Raw genomic sequence first — 26,932 nt, 5'->3', positions numbered from 1 at the left:
TATGTCCCCCCTTTCTGTCACGTTCTGTTTTTTCAACTCATTTATCTTCCATTTTAATTTTTTTCTTTTTCTATCGCATTTTTCCCCTTTTGCTGTTTTCGTTTTTCCATTTCTATCCCATTTTGCCCTTTTTGTCCCGTTTTTCCCCATTTCTGTCCAGTTTATTCTCATTTTGTTCACTTTCTTTATGGTTTTTCCTTCTTTTCTTTTACGCTCTCCATCTTTTTCAGTCAAATTTACTCGTTTTTCGTGTTGTTTCTTCCGTTTTATATATTTCCATTTTTCTCTTATTTTATGTCCCATTCTTCCTCCCAGTCTTTCACGTTTTTTCTTTTCTTCATGCTAGTTTTTATCTTTTTCTGCCTCGCGTTTTTTTTTGTTTTTTTCTGTCCCGTTTGTTCAGCTTTTTTCATATTTAGCTTCGTGCTTTTTTCCGGTTTTACTTCTTCTATCTCAGCTTTTCTTTTTCGCTCCTTTTCCTTTTTTTCGCAGCAGGAGACAGACTACTTCTGAATTCATTGTGTATTGTGTATTACCTAATATGCCATATGTGAATATGCTAAGAATTAGCAATAGCTTATCCACATTGTTTGGTTCTTCAGATATGGATTTTTAAATTAGGCAAATATTCCGGAAGACCGAGCTTTTCAACCATAACTCATAAACAACAAACAATGTTATCATGATAATGAAAATTTTATGATTAAAAGATTAGAAATTGACTAACAAGAAAAACAATATTAATAAAAAAACCATGTGACAGTCACAGTACATAGTTTTCCGGCTCCTTTTGGAGTTTTCCACTAGACGTAACTTAAAATTGCATTTCATAATGGATATGAATTGGATTTATATTGCACTGGAAATTGGATTTGGATTTGGTATTTGGAACTAGACTTAAAATTTAAATAAAATTAGAATTAAATTTGAACTTAAAATTGAGTTCAAATTAGGCTTGAAATCAAACTTAAAATTTAATCTATAACTGGTTTTAAAATTGGACTGAAAATTGGAACTATTTTTAGCACAATTAATTTACCTATTGTAAAAATAGTGACCGATTAAATTAAAAACTGCGTACTGCTGGGCTTCAAAAATTATTTTGCTTTATACTAAATTTTAAAGAGAAACTGGGGCACGTGCCCCACTATGCTATAGCCTAGGCACGCCCGTGTTCGTGTTTGCGGATTGTTTGAAGTTGATACTCAAACATCAACTCGAATTTGTTTGTCATTCTGCTTATGACTGTCTCTGCTTTTATGACTCCGACTCGAGCAGATTTAGGAAGCGTAGATTTAGTGGATTGTTTAATTGTTCTGAAGTAAGTACCGAGTGAATCTAGCAGAGAAAAACCGGTCCAGAATTACTAACGGGATGAATTATCAATGACGACTGTTGTTCTTCAATTAATTCAACTTTGGCTTTGGCAGTTCAAACATATTTTCGCTGTTCTCCAATATTGAACTGATAGAATCAATATAAAATGCGACCTATCCTTTTAATCTGTTTTTGTTTGATATGCTAATTGTTTTGCAAAAGAACAAAAACAAAAAAACTACGCCAATCGCTACTCAGACAAACACGGCCTTAGGAATCCCGAGAGAACACTGGATTTATGAGTAAGAATGAAAGAAAGAACGAAACATGTAAACAACCAACTCCAAAAAAACATCTCATTTATTCGCTAAATTATTAACATATACCATCCAGACAAACAATGAATCATCGCACAAAAATATCACAGCGGGAAAACCTCATCCAAATCGGCATCCCGAACCACTCCGTTGGCAACGGTTGTAAACATGTCGGAGAAGAACCGCCGGATGGGCGGGATGGCTCTGTCCAGCAGCAGGTCCGGATTTTGGTTGAGTGCCTCGTTCGCAACCTGATCCAGTTCCGGTCGTCCGTTGAGCAAATTTTGCAAATTAAATCGCACCGGACCGGCAAACTTGACCTTGAAGTCGACCGGAAGAAAGCGTATTCCCGGCCGCCGGCTGCCGGCACCGTCGTCGGCGTTCCTTTCGACCGGTGTGTAGTGGATCTTTAGCAGCACTTTGACGTCAGCTGGAATTGGCGTCAAAGTTAGTTCTTGAGTGTTTTTAGCCATCTAGGGTATAACTCACAGGAATTCGTTTGAAAATCTCCGGCTCCATCAAGTTGCAGCATTGAGAGCTTCATTCGCATCGAATATTTGCCTCTCAGATTCATCATTGCCAACGACAGCAGCACTTTTATCGTTTTCTTTCGCTTATCAAAACTAAAAATTTAAAGTCGAACATTATTTATCATTTTTGTTCCTTTTTATTGCTTCGGAGATCCCTAACAGTTGCACTCACTGTAACTTGTCGATGCGAAAGCTAGCCGCTCCGATCACGGTGCAATTATGAAAACTGGCCTGCAAGCTTGGACCCCCGTCAACGTCCAGCCGCTGGACGAACGCCGGATCCATTGCGAGCAGTTTGGTGCCATTACCGAAATCTCCGGAAGCAATGTTGGGTCGTATTCGGTCAACGGAATCGATTATACACCGATCCAGTTCAGGATCGGATAGGTGACAGACCTTTATACTGGGCGCTGGTTTTGTGGAAAACAAATAACACTTGTTGTTAAAACACATAACTTTGGTTTTGTTTTTTTTTAACAAACATACGTAAATAGCAGATCACCGACTCAAATGCGAATAGCACCACAATAACCAAAATTGTAAATTCCATATTTCTTTGGTGTAGTGAAAAACAATAGCACACGAAATCACAATTTAGCAAGAATGATTCTCGAAACAACGTCTAGACGAATCTTTTATAGCACCCATTCTGGTCGGATTGTTTTCGCGTGTTCCAAATCGCGGAAAGTTCATCAGCGGGTGAACCCTGCGCGCACATCAACGACGACAATCTTCCGCGATGTCACTTTTCACAATTGGGTGCTAATTGCATCGAAAATGCTTCATGCACTTTTCCCTTCACTTGGACGGGCGACGATCGGGCGTCCGACAGGCGACAGTCGAAAGCCAATAGTTTCTGCAGTGCGATGTCATATTTCGGTTTTAGCCACAGGCACCGGTTACATCCAGGTGCCTTTTTTGTTTACTGATAATTTTTAGAATCACAATCCAATGGGTGATAATTTTTACTTCGATGATTTGAGCAAATAAATAGAAGTTTGGTTTTGATTGACAGTCGGTTGTTAGTGCCACAAGTATTTTTGGTTTGAATTAGAACAAAGGTTCTCTTGAGAAAACGAATTCGGTTCTCCGTTGTTGTAAGAATGAATCCTTCTCATCACTACATACTGTTTACATTTCATGAAAATATTCTATTTTTCATGTTCGAAAACCTTTCTAAGATGAATTAAATAAGATGTCCATTTAAGTCATAGAGGTCCAATAAGAATGTCCAAATCAATTGACTAAAGGGGCACAGGTTTCAATCAAGCTAAGTTGGCACTCCCATCGCAAAAGTCGGTAGCGTGGCCCTAGTAAGATAACTTATCTAATCCTATTTCACTACGGTCGGAATATACGGCATCGACCTAGACGACGGATAGAAAATTGGTACTTGCAAATCGCTGAATTTCGCAGGCGGTGGCTGCTGCTTGGACAGCTTGAACGCCGCCAACTTGGCATCGTAACTCTGCAGGAAATCTGTTGCAAAGAGAGAAGGTTTAGAAGACCCTCAGCGGGATGGCCCAGTTTTATCAGAGCGGTGGCACTGTCAAACAACAGAGAATGAGTTTTGTAGTGTTGGGCAGCAAAGATAACTACAAAGCCACTTCGAAATCATCTGACCAACGTACAATGAACCAGATTGATCACGTTCTCATAGATGGCCGGTTCTTCTCTGACGTCTCGAGCACACGTTCCCTACGGGTTGCGGATATCGAATCTGAACAACACGTCGTAGCAGTATATATGAGCTCAAAACTGTCAACCGTTCATCAGACATGTCAAAACCGTCCTTCTCGGCTGAACATCAGGCAGCTAGATAACCTGCCATCTGCCGCTAGCTATGCGCGATTACTGGAAAAAGCATTGCCTTCTTCCGAGAAGTTAGGTGTTTCAAACCTCGAAGACGGTTTGAGTAGAGTACGCTCTGCCGATCGGACAGGCCGCTACCGCGGTGCTAAGTAAGCAGCCCCGAAGTATACAAAATGATTGGTTTGATGGGATATGCCAATAGGTGGTGCAGAGAGAAAAAAATCCTTGGAAAAATTATCTGAGAATTGCCACTAGGGAGAACTTAACTAAATGCCGAAAAGCGCAAATGGAGGACAGGTCATGAAGAATTAGAACCACTATTCCGAGCTAATTACACACGCAAGTTTTACGAGAAGATGAACCAATCTCGAAAGGGCTGCACTCCGAAGCATGACATGTATAGTGACGAGGAAATGAATCTAATCACAAACGAGCGAGAGGTGGTCGACAGGTGAAAGCAGTTCTTTGATGAACACCTTAAAGGAGGCGGAACGGAAGTTAACTTAGGAGTGCCCATGGATGACAATAATGTCCCAGCACGTGATCTCTAAGAAGTCAAACGAAAAGTCGAGTTGCTGAAGACCAACAAAGTCGAGACCGTCGAACGCAAATTTGTACGTTATGCACTACGGCACCTGTCATGAACGACCGGAATAACCTACCTCGTTATGCTCAGCCCTGCAAGTTAATCCACCTTGATTCACTCAGCGTTAGGAGGGATGTCGCCAATGCTTGCTTCATCAGCGACTTACTAACGTCCTACATTGACTACCATGAACTTCTCGGTCTCTTGGACGTGAACATCCGCAGATGTGCTCTCCGTTCCCATATGTTACTCGATATAGGGAGATCCAGGACAAACTATGGGATGCATGAGCTAATAAAACATATGTGTCGTGTATTTGAAAATTGTTTCGAGTGCTTCGATTTTAATTTGTGTAGATGTGTTATTACAAATAATTTTGTACGAGCGTTATAAGTGTGATATTATAAATGATGTTTGTATTATCTGAGTAATTCTCGCTGAAACGGGGCCGCTACTGAGGTCTTCAAATATTGGAACTTTTGCGCTTAATTGATTGAAAATGGCTAAAAAATAAGAATTACCCTTTGGTACCTCGAAATAGTCGACCCCTCGTTCGCCAAGGGGCCTAATAGGTTCAAAGAAAAGTTGAATTTGGAGCAAACCTTGAGATCTATATTATGTTATATTTTATAAATTTGCCATGAAACAACTAACAAATGGCCCGGTTCAGGGCTTTCAAAAGGAGTAAACAAATTTTGGCGGCTATCTTGGATTTGGCCGTCATGTTGGATTTTATCAAGAAATCGCCGTTTCCACCATGATCCCCCCAACCGACTTCAATTTTAAGACCACCATCGGAAAGCTGAGAAAAAATGCTATAAGTCAAATTACATACTCATCAAATTACATGTGTATTGGCATTAAGAGGAAACCGAAAATGGCACAAAGATGACTGGATATATGGCTACCTTTCGATGCCTGTGTTGTTTTGTGCCTTAAAAATGCATCTGTATTGGCTGCGCGGGTATGAAATGGGGAAGGCAACTAAGAAGAAGCGCCCAACATAGCTCTAGCCATCCCAAGCCCCTACCTAGCGCCTCAATGTGGCCATACCTGGAAATACTTCAATTTGTATAATTGAGTAGCCAAGCTAGGAGGTGCGGGGTCGTGCGGTTTTCAGTTCCTAACCTTACAAATGTAGTTTTAGGCAACCATTAAACCACACGACTTTATTTTCAAGTATTATATGATTTAAACTAATATTTTTGGCAAACTAATCTATTTTCAGAGAGCGAAATAAGGCGCTATATCCTTGGCCAATTGCAGCCTGGCTTCTGGTCTAAATACCATTAGTTCATCCCTGAGGGTCCGGAGTATCACTTAACCTTTATTAGCAAAGATACTCCCAACGATTGTAAATAAATCATTGTCTATGTATACGGGAAGCGTTTGGTACGGGAGGTCCACGCTTTCTTCCTTCCCCTTGATTTCAAGGAGTTTAATAGAATTAGAAATTTTTTCTGGTTCCACTTGATTCCTTGGAATTCTCTCTGCGGTACATGCTGCGCAGTTGGCCTGGCCGTTGACAAGAAAAATGATTGATTCAAGTAATCGTCATTTTCCAGGATGCCTTCAAGAATTGGCTGCGTTAGTGTGAGATTAGATTAGATTAAAAATGCATCTGTATTGGCTGCGCACGTTTTCGCCACGTAAGCAGTGCTTCCAGTGCTGTTACAATTTTCTAAAACTTGTTGTTCCACTTATCGATCCGCTATATATCAACAAACCCTCAGCAAAACATAATTGCTAAAGGGAAATAAATTTAACTGGTCATATAGATCTTTACGTGTTCATAAAACGTATAATCTGGAATTAGTTGATAGATATTTGGTTGCGCACATATTTCGTCTCGAAGTTTCGCCACATCAATGAGCTTTTAAAGAGCTCTCAACTTTTGCCGCATCGATAAGCTTAGAGTAAAGTAAACAAACGATCAGCTGACCAGGCATCAAAAATACAGTGGACCCCCGTTCGTTTGAACGATTCCTCATGCAAACTAACGGGGTTGGTTTTTAATTTGAACAACTGGCAATCCTAAATATGCTGGAACTAGTGTGAACTAGTCGCCCTACTCTTTGTTATTGTTTTGGTTGTTTGATACAGTTGGAAGTTGGAAGCAGCGAATCCGATCGGATTTCTATCATAATCGTTGGGAAAACGCAATGTGAAACAGATTAAACACGCTAGATCAGTACAAACAAATCGCGTTTATGCGCATTGTCTGCATAAGCAAATGATGTCATGTTGAGAATGACATTTGAACCATTTTTAACCAACAGGGTGCAAATTAAAAAGTGTTCAGACTAAAAACGGTCAAACAAACGGGTCGACGATGCTCTTCAATGCAAATGGATTAATTAACCATCCTATTGATCCAATGCATAAGTTACTAGTGCAAATCTTAAATGAGTCGGAATGTCTTGATAAAGAAAACAAGCTATATTTCGAGGTATTCGTAGTCGGTGCGGTTGACTGCGGAGCAACTGTGTTTATGTTTGCAAGCTCTACTATTTGACATCTATTACCAATACTTATGCAACATTCAAATAAACGTTTAGGTTTTCAACGAATAGATGAGATGTACAGTACAGTGTTTGTCGCACTAATACAATAACGTTAGCCACTTTCGGTTTCTTCTTAAATAAACGAAACAATTAATTACCTGTATCAAGGTTTACAACATTCATATAATGGAATATCTTGCTACAGAAAATTAATTGTTTTATTTAGTTAATGCCATTGCACACCTAACTTGATGAATGTTTCTTATAGCATTTTTTCTCAGTTTTCCGAGCGATGGGGGCCTTGAAATTAAAATCGGTTGGGGGATCATGGCGAAAACGGCGATTTTTTTTATAAAATCCAACATGGCGGCCAAATACCAATTTTTTTCCACTTTGTTTATAAGCCCTATCTCTCCACTTTACATTACCGTGTCGTTTGTAGTTTGTTTTATGGCAAATTTTGGAAATATCACAATAATTATATGACAATTGTGAGCCTTGCTACAGCTTACTTACTTACTTAATTGGCCTAACGTCTTACGACAAGGCCTGCGCAGTAAAATTTCTCCATCTGTTTCGGTCCATGGCAACTGATCTCCAGTTCCGCGGGCACCCAGTGCTCGCCAGGTCTTGCTCCACTGGTCTTGCCACCTCGCTCGCTCTGCCCCTCTTCGTCTTGTTCCTACAGGATTTGATGCGAAAACCATTTTTGCAGGATAGTTGTCCGGCATTCTAGCAACATGTTTTGCCCAACATATTCATTCAGCTTTAACCACTTCCTGAATACTTGGTTCGCTGTAGAGACGCGTGAGCTCGTGATTCACTCTTCGGCTCCATACACCGTTCTCTTGCATTCCGTCAAAGATGGTTCTTAGCACCCGCCGTTAAAAAACTCCGAGTGCTCATAGGTCCTCTTCTAGCAGTGTGCACGTTTCATGCCCGTAGAGGACAACCGGTCTAATTAGCGTTTTGTACAGTGTGCACTTTGTACGGGGGCTCAGATTGTTCGACCGCAAGTGTTTGTGGAGTCCGTAGTAGGCCCGACTTCCGCTGATAATACATTTAATCTCACAGCTGGTATTGTTGTTGCCTCTGTTACCAGTGAGCCAAGGTATACGAACTCGTCGACTACCTCAAACTCATTCCCGTCGATTACCATGGTACTGCCCAAGTGAGCTCTGACGCGCTCGGTCCCGCCCGCCAGCATATACTTCGTTTTAGATGTATTTATCTTCAATTCAATCTTCTCTGCTTCGCGTTTTAGTCTGGTGTACAGAACTTCCACCGCCTCAAATGTTCTGCCGACAGCATCCACGTCATCAGTAAAGCAGATAAATTGACTGGATTGATTGAAAATCGTGCCCCGCATTTCGATCGCCGCTCGCCTTATAACACCTTCAAGCGCAATGTTGAATAGCAGGCAGGAAAGACCATCTCCTTGTCGAAGTCCCCTGCGAGATTCGAATGGGTCCGACAATCCACCCGAAACTCTCACACAGCACTGGACCCCATTGATAAGTCTACTAAGCTTACCCGGAAAGCCGTTTTCGTCCAACATTTTTCATAGCTCTTGTCGGTTTACGCTATCTTATGTGTAGACCGAACCTCCAAGAAGCCGGCCTGGTAACTTCCCACAAATCTATTGGCTATTGGCGATAGTCGATGAAAGATGACTTGGGATAGCACTTTGTAGGCGGCATTCAGGATAGTGATTGCTCGGTAGTTCTCACAATCCAGCTTATCACCTTTTTTGTAGATAGGGCAGATAACCCCGTCTTTCCACTCCTCCGATAGTCGTTCCGTACCGATGGTAGAGGTTATGCAGGAAGACGGTACTACGTATGGCCATGTTCTTGGAGGTGGCGAAGTCGACAAGTCTTCGTTTCGTTTCGTTTTCGTTCGTTTGCGGGTGAGCGCTGAACCGTCCAATCACCGGTTTGAATTCCTCATCCTGACCAACCTGAGCATTACAGTCCCCGATGATAATTTTGACAACATGTCTTGGGCAGCGGTCGTATTCACGCTCCAACTGCGCGTAGAATTCGTCTATGTCATCATCGATACTCCCGAGGTGCGGGCTGTGCACGTTAATTATGCTTATATTGAAGAATCGGCCCTTGATTCTTAATCTGCACATTCGGGGGTTGATCGGCCACCACCCGATCACCCGCTTCTGCATCTCGCCCATCACTATAAAAGCTGTACCCAGCTTGTGTGTATATTGCCGCAGCTCTGGTAGATGGTATGACCATCTCTATACGTACGTACCATCGTTCCTTTCCAGCAGAGGTGGGCACAATTCCGCTAATCCGCTAACAGCTAATTAGCTCAGCTAACATTTTGGTTAGCGGTTAGCGTTTCCGCTAATTTTTATAACCGTTAGCGTTTTTGTTAGCTTCCGCTAAATTTATGTACCGCTAAATAAACCGCTAACTTTTTTTTTGGCAGAAGGAAAATTTGTGAGAAATATTGCACAGGCTTCGGTCGAAGGATTCCAAATTCCAAACTTTTGTACGTACTCTACCAGCCAAGAGCCGGGGGGGCTTTTGCCGTATCAAGAATTCCTCTCCATTGTACTTTTGGGTCCTAGGCTACTCGTTTCCAATTTGTGACGCGTCTCGGCACATGCAAGTCGGCTTCAACCTGGCCAAACCATCTAACTCGTTTGGCCCCTCTATTCCTGTTGCCGGTGGGGCTCTTGAAGAGAACGGATTTTACTGCACAGTCGTTCGGTATCCTTGCAATGTGGCCGGCTCACCGTAGTCTCCCAACTTTTTCCAAATAGTGACTACAACTCATGGTTCATACGCCTATGCCACTCCCCGCTATCCGTTTGTACTCCGCCAAAAATAGTCCGCAACATTTTTCGTTCAAATACGGCAAGTGCACTTCCGTAAACAAAGTTGCTGTCTCAAGTCCGTAGAGGACTACTTTTGTGCGCGGACTCAAATAAATCGATATTTAAAAACTTCGAGGTCTCCTACATTCACTGAAAACATCAAGGAAGATTTTTCGATTTTCTCGAACATCACTCGTTTTATAAATTCATAGGTAATGGGCTAAATTTCAACGCAATAAAGTTTTTACAACAACCAAGGAAAATTATTATCTACAAATTTTTTTTACAAATTTTCTACCTTCTGATTCTGATTCCTTTTATTCTGATTTCATTGCATTTTTACTAGAAACTTGAAATTTTTTTACTAGATGCGCCACTACTGGTATGCTTACCGGTAATGCTCAAGTGTAAACCCAACAAAATGTAAGTAACTTTTTATTAAGCAATCCAGAGAAAATATTATTTAGAAAGCTTTTACAAAAATTTTCACAGCGATGGAAAACTCCAATAAAAAATCGAGAAATCTATGTCATGGAACATGGAAATGTTTTGTACCCTTTTAATGTGATAATATGCTAAACGATAATGTTCTTCAAACATTTTTCATGAATGCGTGCAATTCTTTGCACGGAATTATCTCAGGTATTTTTTCTTAGACCTTTGAAATAAAAAATTTCTTTTATTGCCGAAATCAGCGCTTATCAAAGTAATGCCGATTCTACAGTGCTAGCAAATTTAGCTGTTAGCGGTTAGCACTAGCTTCCGCTAAATTGTTGGTTGATTTAGCGGTTAGCGGTTATCGAAGCTAACGTTTTGATTTAGCGGATTAGCTGTTAGCGAAGCTAAAATTCCGGTTAGCGCTGCCCACCTCTGCTTTCCAGCATACCTCCTGCAGCGCTACGATGTCGAACTTATGGTTCTTCACTTCTTTAGAAAGCACGTGGGTACTTCCGAGAAAATTTAGAGACCGACAGCTCCATGTTCCTAATTTCCAATCGTTAGTCCATTTTCCTCATATGTTTTTTTGGCACAATCTCGCCCCAGATGACGGTAATAGATTTTTTTTTAGAATTAACTGCTCTAGAATTCGATAGTTATTCATGTATGACTTCACCTTAAGTGGAGGGATACGTAACTGAAAGACAATAGAAAGACAATCTCGATTTTAGATTCATGGTAGCTTTCAGTATAAACTGCAGAGGCGACAAGGCAGCATTCTTACCACAAACACACCTTTTAGTCTAATATTGCATTACCTTGCCACCTCTGAGTTGAAAGCCTCTATTGCCCCGCTATATGAAAGGCTTTTAAACGCCGTGCAGTAGGCAACAACTTAAACGGTAGAAAAATACATCGTGCGAATAGAAATTCACTTTTATAATTCGCTATGGAATGATATAGGGTACGGAAGGGTATTTATAACCTAACTTACCTATTCTCCATTATTTTTAAATTTTTTGTTTTTTTTTCTGTAAGAACATGTTTGAAAATAGAAGGTTTACTATTACTCACAACTGTCTATACTAAATAAAAATTTCAGCACAAAACGAGTACGGAACTAAACAGCCGATACAAGCGTTTTTCTCATTCCGTTTATTTGATGACGTATTCGCAACAAGTTGTTATTTTCTTTAGAATTAGGTACAGCAAATTCAGCAGAGCTTCACAGAAGTAATGTCGCATACCTACATTATTATACGCACTATAAGGCAGCTCCATTTATTCTTCGATTGTTTAATCGTGAAATTTTGTTAAAGCAAATGTTCTCATCAATTGTCAACTATAATCAATACAAAATAGTCGGGACATTGCGTTGATACTAAGATATACGTCAATATTTTCTAATACTCTTACCTTTAGTTCAAAATTTAGTTTTGTAGATGTTACTGTTATGGTTGTCAATATAATGAAGAAGTTCAAGTTGCGTCCGCAATAGAGAAATTTTTCGCTGATTTCAAACAGTACCGATGATTCTATAACTTTTGACAACAAATTGAATTTAATTTATTTAATGAAGGTAATCTTTACAAAAGACAAGGGTAGATAGCGGTAGAAAGAAGTAATGAAACAAAGGTGTGTATAGTATCCTTGGGGTAAGATAAGATGTAGAGGAAAAATAGATGATAGCAGTGTCATTTGAAGCACGCTTGTTTAGTTTGTAGTTGTATTGTATTCAGCGCAGTTTGGAGATCACCGGCCTAGAAGTGATTTAAGACTCTTCTTAGGCCCCTATATTTCGCCAATATTGCGTAGCCCTCGAGTAGATTAAGATCACACGACATTCCTTCGAAACTCATTTTTTTATGGATTTATAAAATCACAAAACCCTCTGGTGGCTCCTGTTTTAATTACCATAGAACATTAGATATATTGATCATCAATTTTTAATTCCCTACGTGAATTGTTAACAGTTGAATAGTATCATGCATCTAAATAGCATACAGTATTATTTACATCATCTTTGAAATCTAGTTTGCTGAATGCTGAACAAGCAACAACAATGAAACTTATTGATTCTTTCACAGGAATCCTAGGGAATATTAGCCGTAATATTCAAACAACAATGAAATGCAACATGATTTTCCTTTCTAGATTGCAATGCCGATCAAGCGTTTCGTAGTAAATCGCACGCATCGATCAGTTGATCTGATTTTGTGTGTAGGCCTCACGCAGGTGATTAACTCCAGGATTGAGAGAACACGAGAATACCTATACGGACATTGACATCAGCAACTTATTCAGATTCTCGATATAAAATATCGATTAGCACCAGCTATTGTCTATTTTCACAATTAACACCGTCCACGCCAACTTGGGAATTAATAAGCCCCTTAATGATACCTTAATGATGATGTCTATAACAAACAACAACACATCTCGGGATGCCGGCCCTCAGTAAATGCAATGTTTCTCATCAACTAACATCAATCTAATCGCTCATACGTGTCAGTAACGAGGGATTCACAGCCGGTAGCTTAATTTCTTAATTATTCACAGATTTATTTTTCAGCCATAAAATAATGCTAATTATGGTACCGTTTCTTAATCACATTGTTTTATTATCTTTGTTTGTTTTGGAAACAGTTCCGTAAAGCTTACGAAAAACAAATTTTCTCTTATCTTAAACCGATTTTATGAATGGTATCACATTTCAACTAAAAATTAAAACAAATATCACACAGGTATTGACAGGCTTACAGCGGAAGCAGCTCGCGCTCTTCGGCTCCCTGCACGACGGTGTTGGAAATTTCCGTCAACGATTCGCGCAGATGTTCCTCGATCGACGGTCGAACCTCGTCCAGCAGCAGGTGCGGGTTGGAGTTGATGGCCTGGTTTCCGACCTGCTCCAGCACCGGATCACCGTTGAACAAATTCTGCAACCAGAACTTGGCTCCGGCGAACTTGAGCTTCATGTCGACGGGCAGGAATTTGACGTAATCCTTGCCATCCTTCGGATCCAGCTGGTACTGAACCTTCAGACTGACTAGGGTATCCTCTGAAATGAAATAAAGGGCTTAGTTAATTTTTGTTTGGTCGCCGGGGTGGGGGTTTGTCACGTACCGAGTGTTAGGTTGAAGTTACCCTTGCCGGCGATGCGCAGCAGAAGAATGTTCATGTTCAGCTCGTATTGACCGTAGACATAGAGACTTGGAAGCTTTGCAGAAATGTTGAACCGTTTGTAGGGTAGATCTTCACTGTTTGAAAGAGAGATTATCATATCAATAGGAACAATGAGGAACGTGATGTAAAAATGTATTTTATTGTTGACCAGTTCGAAGCACGTGTTGTAAGTTAATGCATATTTATCTTGTCTATGGAATGCATGGGTGCAAATTCCAGATAATAAGTCATCATTATGGATTCGTAAAGAAAGAGAATTACAAACAATAGTCAGAGAAACTAATTAGCGACTCGGATCTTTTTAAAGCATTTTCTGGTGATTTCACTCGATTTAATACTAAATTTATAATCAGGCACTGATAAAGATTCTTATACTTTCTACGCCAAATATATCCTGGAATATTCATTTTGGCGGACACTATCTGCCTTCTAGAACATGTTTTTTGTAGAATGTATTTTTAAGAATATAATAAAGTTTCAATATTTTTTTATGAAAAACTAAAAATTATATTCTTATTTTTTAGCACGGAAACCAGGAGTTTTTGTGCAATCTAGTCTGATGGACTAATGATAGTCTGGACGTTACTTGTAAAAGAAAACATTTTAATTTAGCAACGAACCTTATTTTCAGTTTTTAAATTAAATTACGCTTGACCGTGAAATATACAAAGTACACCAAGAGACCCACTCTTCAAGTGTTTAAGAATCTCTTCAAGGGGAAATAAGCAATCATCAACTTTTCTTCGGAATGCCCAATTTTGGAAGCAGTCTTTAAGCCTAAAACATGTATTCACTGCGTTTTTCTTGCCAATCTGAATACAGAGAATATATTTTCATGAACTCAAATAGAAAAACAGCTTTTGAAATTCACAAAATCAATGACGACTCGTTTTTCCTTAAAAGTAGGGTCATAAGCTCAAGTAGTCTTAAAACTCTCTCTGATGAAAGCAGCAATAAAACCGCTCATGTTTTTCGCTGCTTGGCAGCAATCGCCGTAATTAAACGAAGCTTTGCAGTTTGTTCAACAAAGCATAAAGCTTGCTAATAAATTTTCAGCAATTTCCGTTGCTGTGCGTCATAGGTCATATTTTTAAGATTTCTGAAATCCAGTTGTTTAAAAAAAAATAAAATATATAATAAATAAAATAAATAATTTCTAGCTGCATTCTGTGACATGATAAACTGGTTGATAATAACTTTCTTCCTACAACTAACATTTTATTTTGATAAATTTTTGTTTGCGGGCATGACAAAATGCTGGAATGTGGCAATATGACCGAGCATAAAAAAATGTTTTCGGTGTTGAGCTCCAATATTCTACATAATAGTGGTAATAAATCTGTTAGGCCAGGAAGTTATCATTTCAATAGCACTATAAAATTAACAGATATATTGCGGTTTGACACGCAATCACAATCAGATCAAGCTTGTTTTAGTACGCCATTGTATTACTGTCTCGTAGAAAAACTAAGTAATTTTATAAGCAATGAAATGCAGTCAATTAGTTTTATCGTGGTAATACTAGCAACTACAACAAATTTGTTGTGTAGTTAGTTTTATTATGGTTTTATGGCTAGCAATAAGTATTTTTGACTCGTATCATTATGGTGTTACAATATACCATAATAAAACCAGAGATAATGATTAATACCGCAATAAACGCCGAATTGCAGCCGCGACTCGGCCTTCCTATGGATTATGTAGTCAGATGAAGTCAGTTTATTTGCATACTCGCAGAAAACTGGCGCTCTACAGAACACTTATTCTCCCTGTGGCGCTTTACGGACATCATGCTGCAGGAGATTGGTCGACGAGTGCTTGGGGTTGCTTGAGAGTACGCGAACGGGATAGAAACCCAAAAAAAGCCGAAATTGAGACTGAAAAAAAAGAAAAAACGCTCGAAACGGGACTGAAAGAGACAAATAAAGGTCTTAGGAACGGATGAAAAACGGAAAAAACGACTAAAAATGGAGGAGGAAAATTGGAACCCAGGAAAAGGGCGAAAAATGTGACAGAAAAAGCAAAAAAGAAACAGCGAAAGAGGAAACAGCGAACAGAAAAAGGAAACGAGATAGAAAACAGAGAAAACAAGACCAGAAAGGGAATGTGGAATAGAAAACAAGAGAAACCAAAAGCGATAAGAACAATAGCCAAACAGAAGAAGATAACATATAGAGGAAACGAAAAGAGCGGGGAAAAAAGTGAGATGGGACAAAAAAGAAAAAAAAGTAGGAGAAACTGACTGAAGGAAAATTTAAAAAATAAAAAAGAAAAAGACCTAAAACGGGATATAAGAAAGAAAACCGGAGAGGAAAGGAAAAAAGAGAACTAGAAACAGAATAAACATGACAGAAGAGACAAAAACTGAGGCGTCTAAACCCGAGGAGAAAATTACTGAAGAATGCCTGATCCAGATATTTTTTGTAAATAACTGCATATCTGAATTTGGTATTGACGAGCTTGACATAAGAGTTGAAATAGCTAAAATAAAAGCTAAAAATGTTCTACAAACACTTAAATAATAACTGGTTTTGTTAATACAATCTATACCTATAAAAATGGATTTCTGTCTGTCTGTCCCTATATTCCTTTTAGAATCGAAAACTACTGAACCGATCGGCGTGAAAATTTGCATGTAGCGATTTTTGGGGCTACGGAAGGTTCTCTCGATGGCAAAAGTCCCCTCCCCCCACTAAGAGGGGGGCTCCCATACAAATCCATGCCTACCAAAATGGATTTCTGTCTGCTTTATGTTCCTTATAGAATCGAAAACTATTGAATCGATCGGAGTGAAAATTTGCGTGTAGGGGTTTTTGGTGCCAGGGAAGGTTCGTATGAAGGTTAGAGATCCCTCCCCCCACCAAGAGGGGGTGCTCCCATACAAATGAAACACAAATTTCTGAATAACTCGAGAAATAATCAAGCAAATGGAACAAAATGTGACATGGAGACAAGAATGTTTTCTATGGTGAATTGAAACCTCTCCCTGCTTTAGGAGGGGGGGGGGGCTCCTATACAAATGAAATACAAATTTTCTGTGGGGGGTTTTGGAGGCAGGAATTTTTTTAACGATGGTTTGATACACCTCACCCCTGTGGCAGGGGGATAAGGACTCTCATACAAATAAAACAAAAATTTTTGCGTAACTCAAAAACTAATCAATCTCGAGAAATTTTAGATTCATAAAACATTAATCATTAACAAGACCACCAAAAACTATCAATAGTAACATTAGATAATTCAGCACGAGACGGCCATAGGCCGCGAGTGTTGCCGGCGACCTGCCGTCGGAAGCGACGGCCACTGCGGGGGGCAGCCCCCCGTGGAGATCACCTCTATCTAGGTTTACTTATTTTTCTAGATCTACTGACGTCTATTACTTTCCTTCAGTTGGGTCACCCCTGCGAAATGGTACTTTCTACGAACAGATTTTCCGTGGAATGGTACATCCCGCGTAAGGTTTTTTTTGCGAAATGGTATTCTGCGAAACTCTATATACTGCGTTATGGTCAACCAAGAATTGGTGTTCCGCAAAATGGTATTCGGCGAAATGGTTTGTAATGGCGAATATTTAAATGCCATTCGCTTTATTTTTTCAGGCTAAGCAATGGGGGGAATTGTTTTCTACTTAACTATAAGGAAAATTTGTATATTAAAACACCCATAACTCCCCAGAAACTTGTAAAACTTAAGATTGTGACCAAGGTCATCCGAGATTCACGATTTATGTACAACACAGTTTAATTTGTGGCAATACGACGTCGGGTCAGCTAGTTTAATATAATGATAATGGAACTCATAAGCAGCCACAATTTGTAAATTTACAGCGGAAAATACTATGGACATGTGAGATTTATAATGGTTCGAAAAACGTGTTAAAACTTAAATTTATTCTACCTGAAAATAAAAATCAGACATAATGAAACAATAGCTCGTTTAGCTATTAGCTATTCCCTAATAGGACACCGCCTCTAGTTTCTGATAATAAATAACAGAAGTTGGCGCAAGTGTTTCATCATGCGCCATGCGTGAGAGTATGCTTGAAACTATCAATGTTTCCTTGTTGAATACAACAGATGTCGTTTCTTCGTAGCGCATAGTGTGCATTTCCATAAAATCTGAATTTTGCGCGACAATAAATTTACTGAAATCAACACCCTTACTCTCTCATGCATCTCAGTTTCTTTTGTGTTTATCGCTAATCGCAATATAACGTTTGACACCTGAACCAATAAATAGTTGGTAAACATTGTTTTTATTTATTGCGTTCATGTTGCGAAATTTAATTTTTTCGAATTGAAATGTCGCAAACATACTTTCATAAAGCCCTACAAATGTATCTTTATAGGGCTTTAGCTTTTTAGGGCTCTCGGATGACTGGTAGTAAGATGCTATGGAGAGGTATAGGAAATGTTTGTTTTTTATCAAAATTAGACAGAAATCAAGAAAATTAAGTATAACAGAATAACTGTACCACAAATAAAATATGATTAGTGATTGTTTTTCAGTTAGGTAAACATAAATAAGTGAGAAATTTTGATTTTACTACCACTAGAAAAGCGCCATCTCTTGAAAAGGAACGGTTCGTATGGTGTCCTATTAGATAAGCATTTCCTCTTACCAACGCTAACATGCAGAGATATAGCGCCCATGAATTCAAGTTATCCAATATTAAAAATATAGTTTATGACGCCATAGCAAAATAAATATGACGCATTCCATTTTTTGACGTAGGACTACGTCTTTGTTTACTATATTGGGACTGGGTAGCACTTTGTGAAAACGAAAATAGAAGTGTAACGTTTGAATGAAAGATTTCAAATGCTAATAACTATTAAACTACTGAATGAAACTGAACAATATATATGTCGTTGGATAGATAAAATGACCAGCAATTTTTTAGAGGGGGTAAGAGAGAGCAATTTTATGGAGGGCGTAAGAGGGGGGGGGGGGGGGCTGCTATACAAAGGAAACACAAATTTTCTCAAAACTCGAGAACTAATCAAGCAAATGGAATCAAATTTAGTGTGTAGGGGTTTTAGAAGGGAGGATTTTTTGCTATGGTGTACTGAGACCCCTTCCCCTTCTAAGAAAGGAGGGGGAAGGAGGAAATTCAAGTTTCTTTATAATTCGAGAACTAATCAAGTAAAAGGAACCAAATTTGGCATGTGGGGTTTTTTGGAGGCATGAATTTATTTTATGATGGTTTGAGACCCCTCACCCTTGTGGTAGGATGATAACGACTCTCATACAAATAAAACAGAGATTTTTTCGTACGTGCCATATTTTCTGCTATGTAACAAGCGGTAAGCTGTGAAAGTAAACTAGTAAAACCTTCTCGGAGCAAAAGACAGTGGATCGACGGCGCTAACGTGTCAGTTTGCACGTCATATTGGCGATCAACGTGCTTTGGCTTTAATGTTATTTGTAACCAATGGCCCTTTTAAAGGCCACAAGCGTGTAAAGTAAGACTATTGAAAGATGTCAAGCTATGCATAATCATATTTAATACAATAATATGTGGGCTGGTCATTCATTACTATATCAACCTTTAAGATGCACACAAGTGATTTTCAAAAGAAATCTCTATGTCTCAATGGTTGCAGACGTTGTACTTATGAACCCCCGTCCGCGTATTTTTAAAGCCACCATTACATTCAATGACGAATTGAATCTGAATATTTCGCTCTGTTAAACGTTCACTTATACAATGGCACTCACAGATTCTTATAAACATGCATATGCCAGAAATGCAGTTTACATTTTTTTTGTATGGGCTTATCACTTTGACCACAACGTTATTGATCTATTGTAATATTGCCCGCGTGTATGCTGTATTCTGCACTGCATTTCTGCGCTTTATCGTTATTGAGTAAACGATAAGCTTATATTTTTTTTATGCGTGCTTATGTGTTGAGGGTTTTACCCATGCTTCGATGCATGTCCTACTATACCAAATCTGTTTCGCCTCGTTATAGTTAGCACTGGTGAGTCCTCCTGAGGTTCAAAACCATTACCTCATTAGGTCCTCATACCAGTATACTAACCATAAGAAGCGTCTTTGGGATAATGTAGAACTCAGCATGAAGGAAGGGTGATGAGGGGCCAGAGAATAAACCCATGCTAAAGTCACTTTGACATCGAATGGCCAGATTCTACTAAGATTCGAACCCACGACCATTCGCTTGTCAAAGCAGACTCGGTAACCTTGCGGCTAAAGAGCCCCCCAGTTTACATTAGTCTTTGATCTAATGAGTTGATATAGTCCTACGTCACCCTTTCGTACAACCCTTAGGGCTGTATACCTTGTAGTTTTTTTGAATTTATAAATAGATTATTTCTTGGCTGCATAAAGGTTGGTGGGACGTTGATTAAGCGACTGAAAAAGCATTGCCCAACTACTTCTCGTTCAAAAAATAGAATTGACAGCCTTGCGCAAATTGGTTATTTAAAAACGCTCAAAAGCCTCTATTAAGCTCCATTGCAGCTTTGAAAGCAGCTACCCAAGTAACAATTTCAGGCTGATTAAATGCTTTTATGGCTGAATATATTCAACCTGTGGCCGAACTATAGTTTAGTTTCAGAAATCTGGTGATATTATCAAGCTTCAGAGTTGAATCAGCTGTAACCAAATCAGTAGCATTTTAATTCAGCTTCGGTGTTTGTTGGGTAACTTTTGACACTTTCAGATTATGATTGGGAATTCATACGAGCAAAAGTTCGGTAGACACTAGTTGCTAGAATGAAAGCAAAAGACGCTAGGAAAAAATTATGGAGGTCTGTGCCTAAGGACACGAACGCTGCGCTCACGTAGAACTAAGCATGAAGATGCAATTCGATAACGTTGGACATTTTTCAAATGTTCCCCAATCTGTTATGCAAATTTATAACTTTGTTGGACGAGGTTGAGATTATACCTTCCAAATGCCTGTATCTTGTGTATCAGTTTCTTTCTGATTTGTAGTTCTATAAAGAATTAAACTACCAAGTCACCAAGTGATTGGCGGAGATACCACATTTTGTATGTTTTTGAGTGGCTTGCAGCATCAGGTAACTTTAGATAACTGGTTGGAAACTACACACCAATTGACAATCGTTATATGTTTATTGGCTTAAAATACTTGTTCAAAACATAAAATATTTGTTGTCAAACGCAAAACTTTTGGTAGAACAGTAAATAATAATCAATTGATTTGAGTTATCGTTCACAAAACTAATTCACTCTTTTCAATTAATCCGAAAATAGTTCGGTCACTTTTTTTAGAATCGAAGAAAAACGAGATCACAAGTGATAAGATTGTCGTACCGGGCCTGGGAAGCAAAGACTGCTTCCATGTGATTCGTTCGTTCTTGACAATGTCTAATATTTATGCTTTTTTCAATAGCGTTTTGGCAAATTATTTTTAGTTATGCTATATTAATTAATTTTTAGAAAAATTTCTGATCGATTGATGCAAATATCTCCAAAATCCATTGGAAAATGGCTGAGTTATAAGCGTGCAAATCATAACCATTTTTCTGTTACATGCTCATTTCTCGTACTTCAAAAGTGCCCACAATATAGAAAACAAAAACGTAGTTCTACGTAAAAATTTCCACTTGTTTCCCTTTTGGACCACTTTGGAGTGGCTGACGATCATCCAATTTGGACCTAATTTAGACGATCATTAAACTTGGACTCTTGTGAGTAAAAATGCGGAAATTCGATTTGAAATCTTTTTCCGTTTTCTGAACACTGGTCCGAAAATCAAGCCCCCGGATAAATCTAAACCCGCTTCAAAATATGGATTGGGAAGCTGAATAAACGAAAAGTCGGAACTATTTTCACAATTAAATATTGCTATAAATTTTATTCCGACAGTTACGCATTTTGCCAACGGTTTACAGGCGTTATCAGTGTCTTTTAGAGATTTGTTTTCCAGTTTGGAAACAGACACTGATGAAGCCTGAATTGCGCATTGCGTATCTATCGAAAAAAAATTGCAGTGGAATTTAATTGTGAAAGAAGTTTTGACTTTTTCACAATTAAATTACTGGAGCAGGACTGCAACCTCGAAAGCGCGTCATTGGTTGGAGGATATGTTACTTCATTCCTGATCCTGAATTTGCCACCAGAAAATGAAGTGATTTATGAGAATACTAACTGTAGCCCGTGTGTGTCACCTCGCGTGCATTTAATTGAGAACGAATCGGAAGTACCCAACTTAATTTTCTATAATTTCAATGAAAAACACTTTTTTTGCAGTGATAATCTAGATTCACTATAACGGAGATAACCGGAATGTATAGCCAAAACGTCTAAATATACCGCTATGTTACTCTAAGAGCTACAACTACGTTACTGATGCTTGTCTGGACTGCAATCTGCATATTTTTTTTCCAAAAACCAAGAGACCATGGAATCGAAAATCACATTAAAACCCCCTTTCAGCGGTAAATGAGAGAGGTTTTCGAGTAGAATTCTAACTATTTACAACTGCTCATATCTTAATAACAGTGCGAAAAATTTCTTACAATTCACGAGTTTTTTTTGCTCCAATCATAATATGACTAAATAATAATATTTATGAACACAATAAAACACTTCTTTCTTTAGGAAACTATTTACACTTTGCAGTTAGCTTAGAGGCTTCCCAACAAACACCGAAGCTGAATTAAAAAGCTACTGATTTGGTCACAGCTGATTTAACTCTGAATACAGGTGGTAGACGCTGAATAAATTTAAGCAAAGGCCTCTGTATTCTATAAATGATTAAGCAGCCAACGAATGCGCTGTAAATCAGCTGCTTCACATAATAGTGTCACAAGCAGATTAGGCGCATCTTTAACCTCTCCACAACCCGTCAATATTCTCAATAATTGTGCTATACTAGCTAAATAAACGATTTGTCATCTTAATAAACAGCCCTCCCACGAAACGTTTATGCGCTGATTAAATATTTTAGCAGCCATTATTATTCAACCATAGCTGAATATGCATCGAATAAAAGTTATGTAAACAATTCTACAATACTTATTCAGCCGAAATTGGAGAACTTATGCAGCCTATTTCGCTTCAGGCAGCAAAAACACTTGTTAAGCGATTATATCGCCCTTTATATAACCTCCGTGCGCCTTGTTTTCAGCTTTGCTCAAATTGGTTATTTAAAACGCGCAAAAGCCTCTGTTAAGCTCCATTGCAGCTTCGAAAGCAGCTGTTAGCAAGCCCGAAGGTTGATAAGATCACCAAATTTACATGTTTAAGAGCTGAAAAAAGGTTTTTATTTCTAAAACTAAACCATAGTCCAGCCACAGGTAGAATAAATTCAGCTATAAAAGCGTTTGATCAGCCTGAAATTGTTACTTGGGTAGCTGCTTTCAAAGCTGCGTGTTTTTAAATAACTAATTTGCGCAATGCTGACAATTCTATTTTTAGAACGAGAAATAGTTTTGCAATGATTTTTCAGTCGCTTAATCAATGTCTCATCAACCTTTATGCAGCCAAAAAATACGACATGCAGGCTGCACACGACATGCCTACGACATGCAAGTTTCATCAGTGTGTGTTTTCGAAAAATCTTGTACACTGGATCGCCTTAAACCAACTCGTAAACAGCAAGAGCAATTGCTGTTTACGAGTTGGTTTAAGGCGATCCAAGCTGCATAAAGTAAGCACTCAAATGGTGTTTGACGAAGCGATGTTTAAGCTACTTTAAGTTTTTCCAAACCACCTCTCCTCCAAAGCTGATAAACAATCCGCTTCTAAACAGCCATAAACGTAGAACCGTTTTACGGTTGCTTAAAGGTGTTAAAGTGGCTTTACAAACTAGTAGACGCTTTCATTAGGCTCACAGCTTTCAAACTACTTTAAAGCTGCTTAAGGGTGTTAAAGTGGATTTACAAACTAATACCAAGCTTTCATTCGGTTTACAGCACACATACTGTCAGATCATAGAGTTTCGCAATTAGACTGGCAGCAAAAATATATGTCAGTTATCGACATTATCGACTGTTTCAAGTGTAAAGATATTTTCACTGTCTGTTCTGCAGATGCAGATGGGGCGGATCATACGATGAGTGCTTATGGATCAGAAGATGGCGGTTCAATTCCTGAAAGATGACGACATGCAATTTTAATTAGCTTGCATATGCGAATTCAAGTTATTCAAAATTTAAAACATAGCATACGACGCCATGGCAAAATAAATATGACGCGTTCTATTCTTTTTTAAATTTAAAAATAGATCATTCTTTGGCTGCATAAAGGTTGATAAGACGTTGATTAAGCGACTGAAAAAGCATTGCAAAACTATTTCTCGTTCTAAAAATAGAATTGACAGCATTGCGCAAATTGGTTATTTAAAACACGCAAAAGCCTCTATTAAGCTCCATTGCAACTTTGAAAGCAGCTTCCCAGGTAACAATTGCAGACTGATCAAACGTGTTTAGCTGAATTTATTCAACCTGTGGCTGAACTATGGTTTACTATTAGAAATAAAAACCTTTTTTCAGCTCTTAATCATCTAAGTCAAGCTCGGGCTTGTTAATAGCTGCTTTGAAGCTGTAATGTAGCTTAATAGAGGCTTTCGCGACTTTTTAAATAACCAATTTGCGCAAAGCTGGAAACAAGGCGCACAGAGGCGGTATAACGGCTTGACAAGTGTTTTTCCGCCTCGAATAAAATAGGTTGTATAAGTTCTCCAATTTCGGCTGAATAAGTATTGTACAGTTGTTTACATAAATTTTATTCGATGCATATCCAGCTATGGCTGAATAATTATGGCTGCTAAAATGTTTATTCAGCGTATAAATGTTTCTTGGGTTAGAATCAGTCGTATGTTCGAATCTCTGCTGGGCGGTGCTAGATAGAATCAGAAGGATCGTTGCACTAACCCCGTAATTCTCTTGTATTTCTCTCGACAATGAAGTCGAGTCTTAGGAAAACGTTTAAGCCCAAGGCTTTGCTTTACGAAAATCTTCGCGTTTGATGGCACGATTCCACCTCATGTAATTCTGATTATAACAGCAAATCAAAATTTGCATTCGAGTTGATTGTAAAATCTAGGAATAAATTCACATTTTAATTATATGTTTTGAAGGATTTTTAAAATCGTTGCACCAACTTCACAATTGATTAGTCAGGTGCCTTGCTTGGATTGTCGTTATGCATTAGTTATGATCCAACCCCATTAAACCCCAATCACTTTTTGTTTAGGTCTCACAAATATGTCTACCACAATACTTCTAACTTTTTTTTTCTATTTTGCACAACGATTAATTTTCACTTCAGAAAACGCCACCTCGCAATGCATTTAGATCACAACCGCACTTACCGAATCTTCCGCAGCTCAAACTTGCTAATCCCTTCGATGTTCACATTGTTCAAATTGGCCCGAAAGCTCGGTCCGTGATCGATGTTCAGCTTCTCGATAAAGTACGGATCCAGCTTGGTAGCGATACGGCCTGGGCCGTAATTGCCGGAGGCAATATTTGGCCGCAGCTTCTCCACCACATTGGCGATGCACTGGTTCAGTTGCGGATCGCTAGTCGAGCAAACCTCCAGCACCGGAGCTGCAAAAGACACGCCGCACGCCGAAAAGAAAAGCAATCCTTAATCCGCTGGTTCAGTTCAGAAACTACAGAAAAACGCACGGCCAATACTTACAAACTTCGCTGCAAGCGAAGGCCAAGTTTAAGGCCACAACAAAGCCAACACCGAACAGGTTCATATTTCAACCTCAGTATCACTAAACAGTCACGAATCAAATGAAACTATCTGGCGTTGTTTTATACAACTTATGCACGTCCTAATCGGAAAAACGACACCTCATCCCTTGAATGCTAGCTAGCTAGTTAGAACTTGCACCAGTAGCGGCTAGGCTAGGAGGGCTAACTGCTTTCAAACCTCGTCGATCATTACGGGTGGTTCGGTGATAATTGGATCGCCCGGTTTAGCGGGAAAACTTACTAGAACAGAGCGGCAATAATGGAGACGTGATAGGGGACGGTCAGTAGCGCGTGAAAAGTAAAGGTGGACGAGTCCGCGCACCAGTTGAAAGTTAACTGCGAATAGCCCATTCAGCTATTAGCGATGTGACGTTGGCTGGTTGGTTGGGGTTGCTCCAGTAGCGGCAGCAGGTTGGTGGGGTGTTGGTGGAGAAGCATAACACACCGCTGCGCCGGGTGTCGGAGGATACTACAAACTTGCTTGCTTGCTTGCTTGGGCACGTGCTACGTACGCAATGCACGGAAAGGGCCGAGTTGGTAATTTTGATTTCATACCTGTTCAGTTCTGACGAACGAGTCAGTAAACAGTGTAGGAATTGCAGCATTAGGTGGCAGCGAGGTGAACGTTACCGTCTCAGCATTTTTTAAGAGTTTCAGTAAATTAAATGACCCTTAAATTGTAAGTACAATATAGTATTGAATGAAATTTCAAGACTTAAAAACAATCTAAAAAAGGACTCGATTACCCCGACTGAAATGATAAACAATAAAGATTGTCTGTCTGTCTCTCGTAGTCGGGAGACCTCCCACTCCCAGTCGAACATACACGGTAATACGGAAAAATCGAATATATGTAGCTCCAAGATATGAAATTAGGTCAAATTGCATCGACAACAATTGATTCAACAATTGAGCAAATGACTCAAAGATTGAGAAATATGCAACTAGATACGAATCTGTAATTTCCCATCGTGACAATATTCACCTATATGTTACTATACCAATCACACAAATTTGAAAAATAACGGCCAAAAAGTTTTACCTCACCCACCATATTCACCGGACATTATGCCGTTTGACTGCTATTGATTTCGATTGATGCAAAACGCTCTAACTTCCCCGTGAGGTAGCAATAATTGGTTTGCTCCGTTATTAGATTCAAAGAACGAAATTTTTCTTTTCGTTGCGTTTATATCAATGGGTTTTATACTTATTGTAAAACCATTGGTTTAGTCCAACATGAAGTGACCATGTTTGAAATGTTTGACGATAGAGAGTTTGACTTTTTGAATACAGATTTTTCTGGATTACTAGATTCTCTAAGGAGCACGAAACTTAAACGGAACCCTGAAAACTTCTGGTTCTTCGTAAAATCAAAACGAAAAGAAAACGGACTTCCCTCGAACATGTTCCTTGATAATGAACATTCCAGTTCGCAAAGCGATATTTGTAATCTATTCGCCAAATACTTCTCTAGTGTATTTAGTGCTACTTTCGCTAACTCGTTGAAGTCGAAAGTGCGCTCCGTCATGTTCTATACAACGTTCTAAACATTGGTAACATAAGTTTTTCCGATGATTACGTTATTGCTGTGATCGGTAAGCTGAAGTCCTCTACCTCTTATGGACCTGACAGAATTCCTATAATTGCAATTAAAAAATGTGCTAGTGCCCTTTGTTTATTTATTTATTTATTTTGTT

The 26,932-nt window shown here is 39.0% G+C and overlaps 2 protein-coding genes across 2 annotated transcripts; both read right to left on the bottom strand.

The window, feature by feature from the left end:
- Positions 1–1,738: 1,738 nt before the first annotated feature.
- Positions 1,739–2,714, bottom strand: LOC128741010 (uncharacterized). Its single transcript, XM_053836585.1, has 4 exons — positions 2,651–2,714; positions 2,337–2,574; positions 2,124–2,257; positions 1,739–2,064 (listed from the first exon to the last, which is right to left on the bottom strand). Exons 1-4 carry the CDS (start codon positions 2,712–2,714, stop codon positions 1,739–1,741), a joined length of 762 nt encoding a protein of 253 aa, XP_053692560.1.
- Positions 2,715–12,946: 10,232 nt separating this feature from the next.
- Positions 12,947–25,333, bottom strand: LOC128743722 (uncharacterized). The gene is made up of 4 exons (XM_053840350.1): positions 25,171–25,333; positions 24,839–25,076; positions 13,467–13,600; positions 12,947–13,401 (listed from the first exon to the last, which is right to left on the bottom strand). Exons 1-4 carry the CDS (start codon positions 25,232–25,234, stop codon positions 13,100–13,102), a joined length of 738 nt encoding a protein of 245 aa, XP_053696325.1. The 5' UTR covers positions 25,235–25,333; the 3' UTR covers positions 12,947–13,099.
- Between the last annotated feature and the right edge of the window lie 1,599 nt (positions 25,334–26,932).

Source organism: Sabethes cyaneus, chromosome 3, assembly GCF_943734655.1.
Source record: "Sabethes cyaneus chromosome 3, idSabCyanKW18_F2, whole genome shotgun sequence".
In the NCBI taxonomy this organism is placed as follows: Eukaryota; Metazoa; Arthropoda; class Insecta; order Diptera; family Culicidae; genus Sabethes; species Sabethes cyaneus.
Note: the sequence above shows the minus strand (reverse complement) of the source record. Positions and strands in the feature narration are given on the sequence as shown.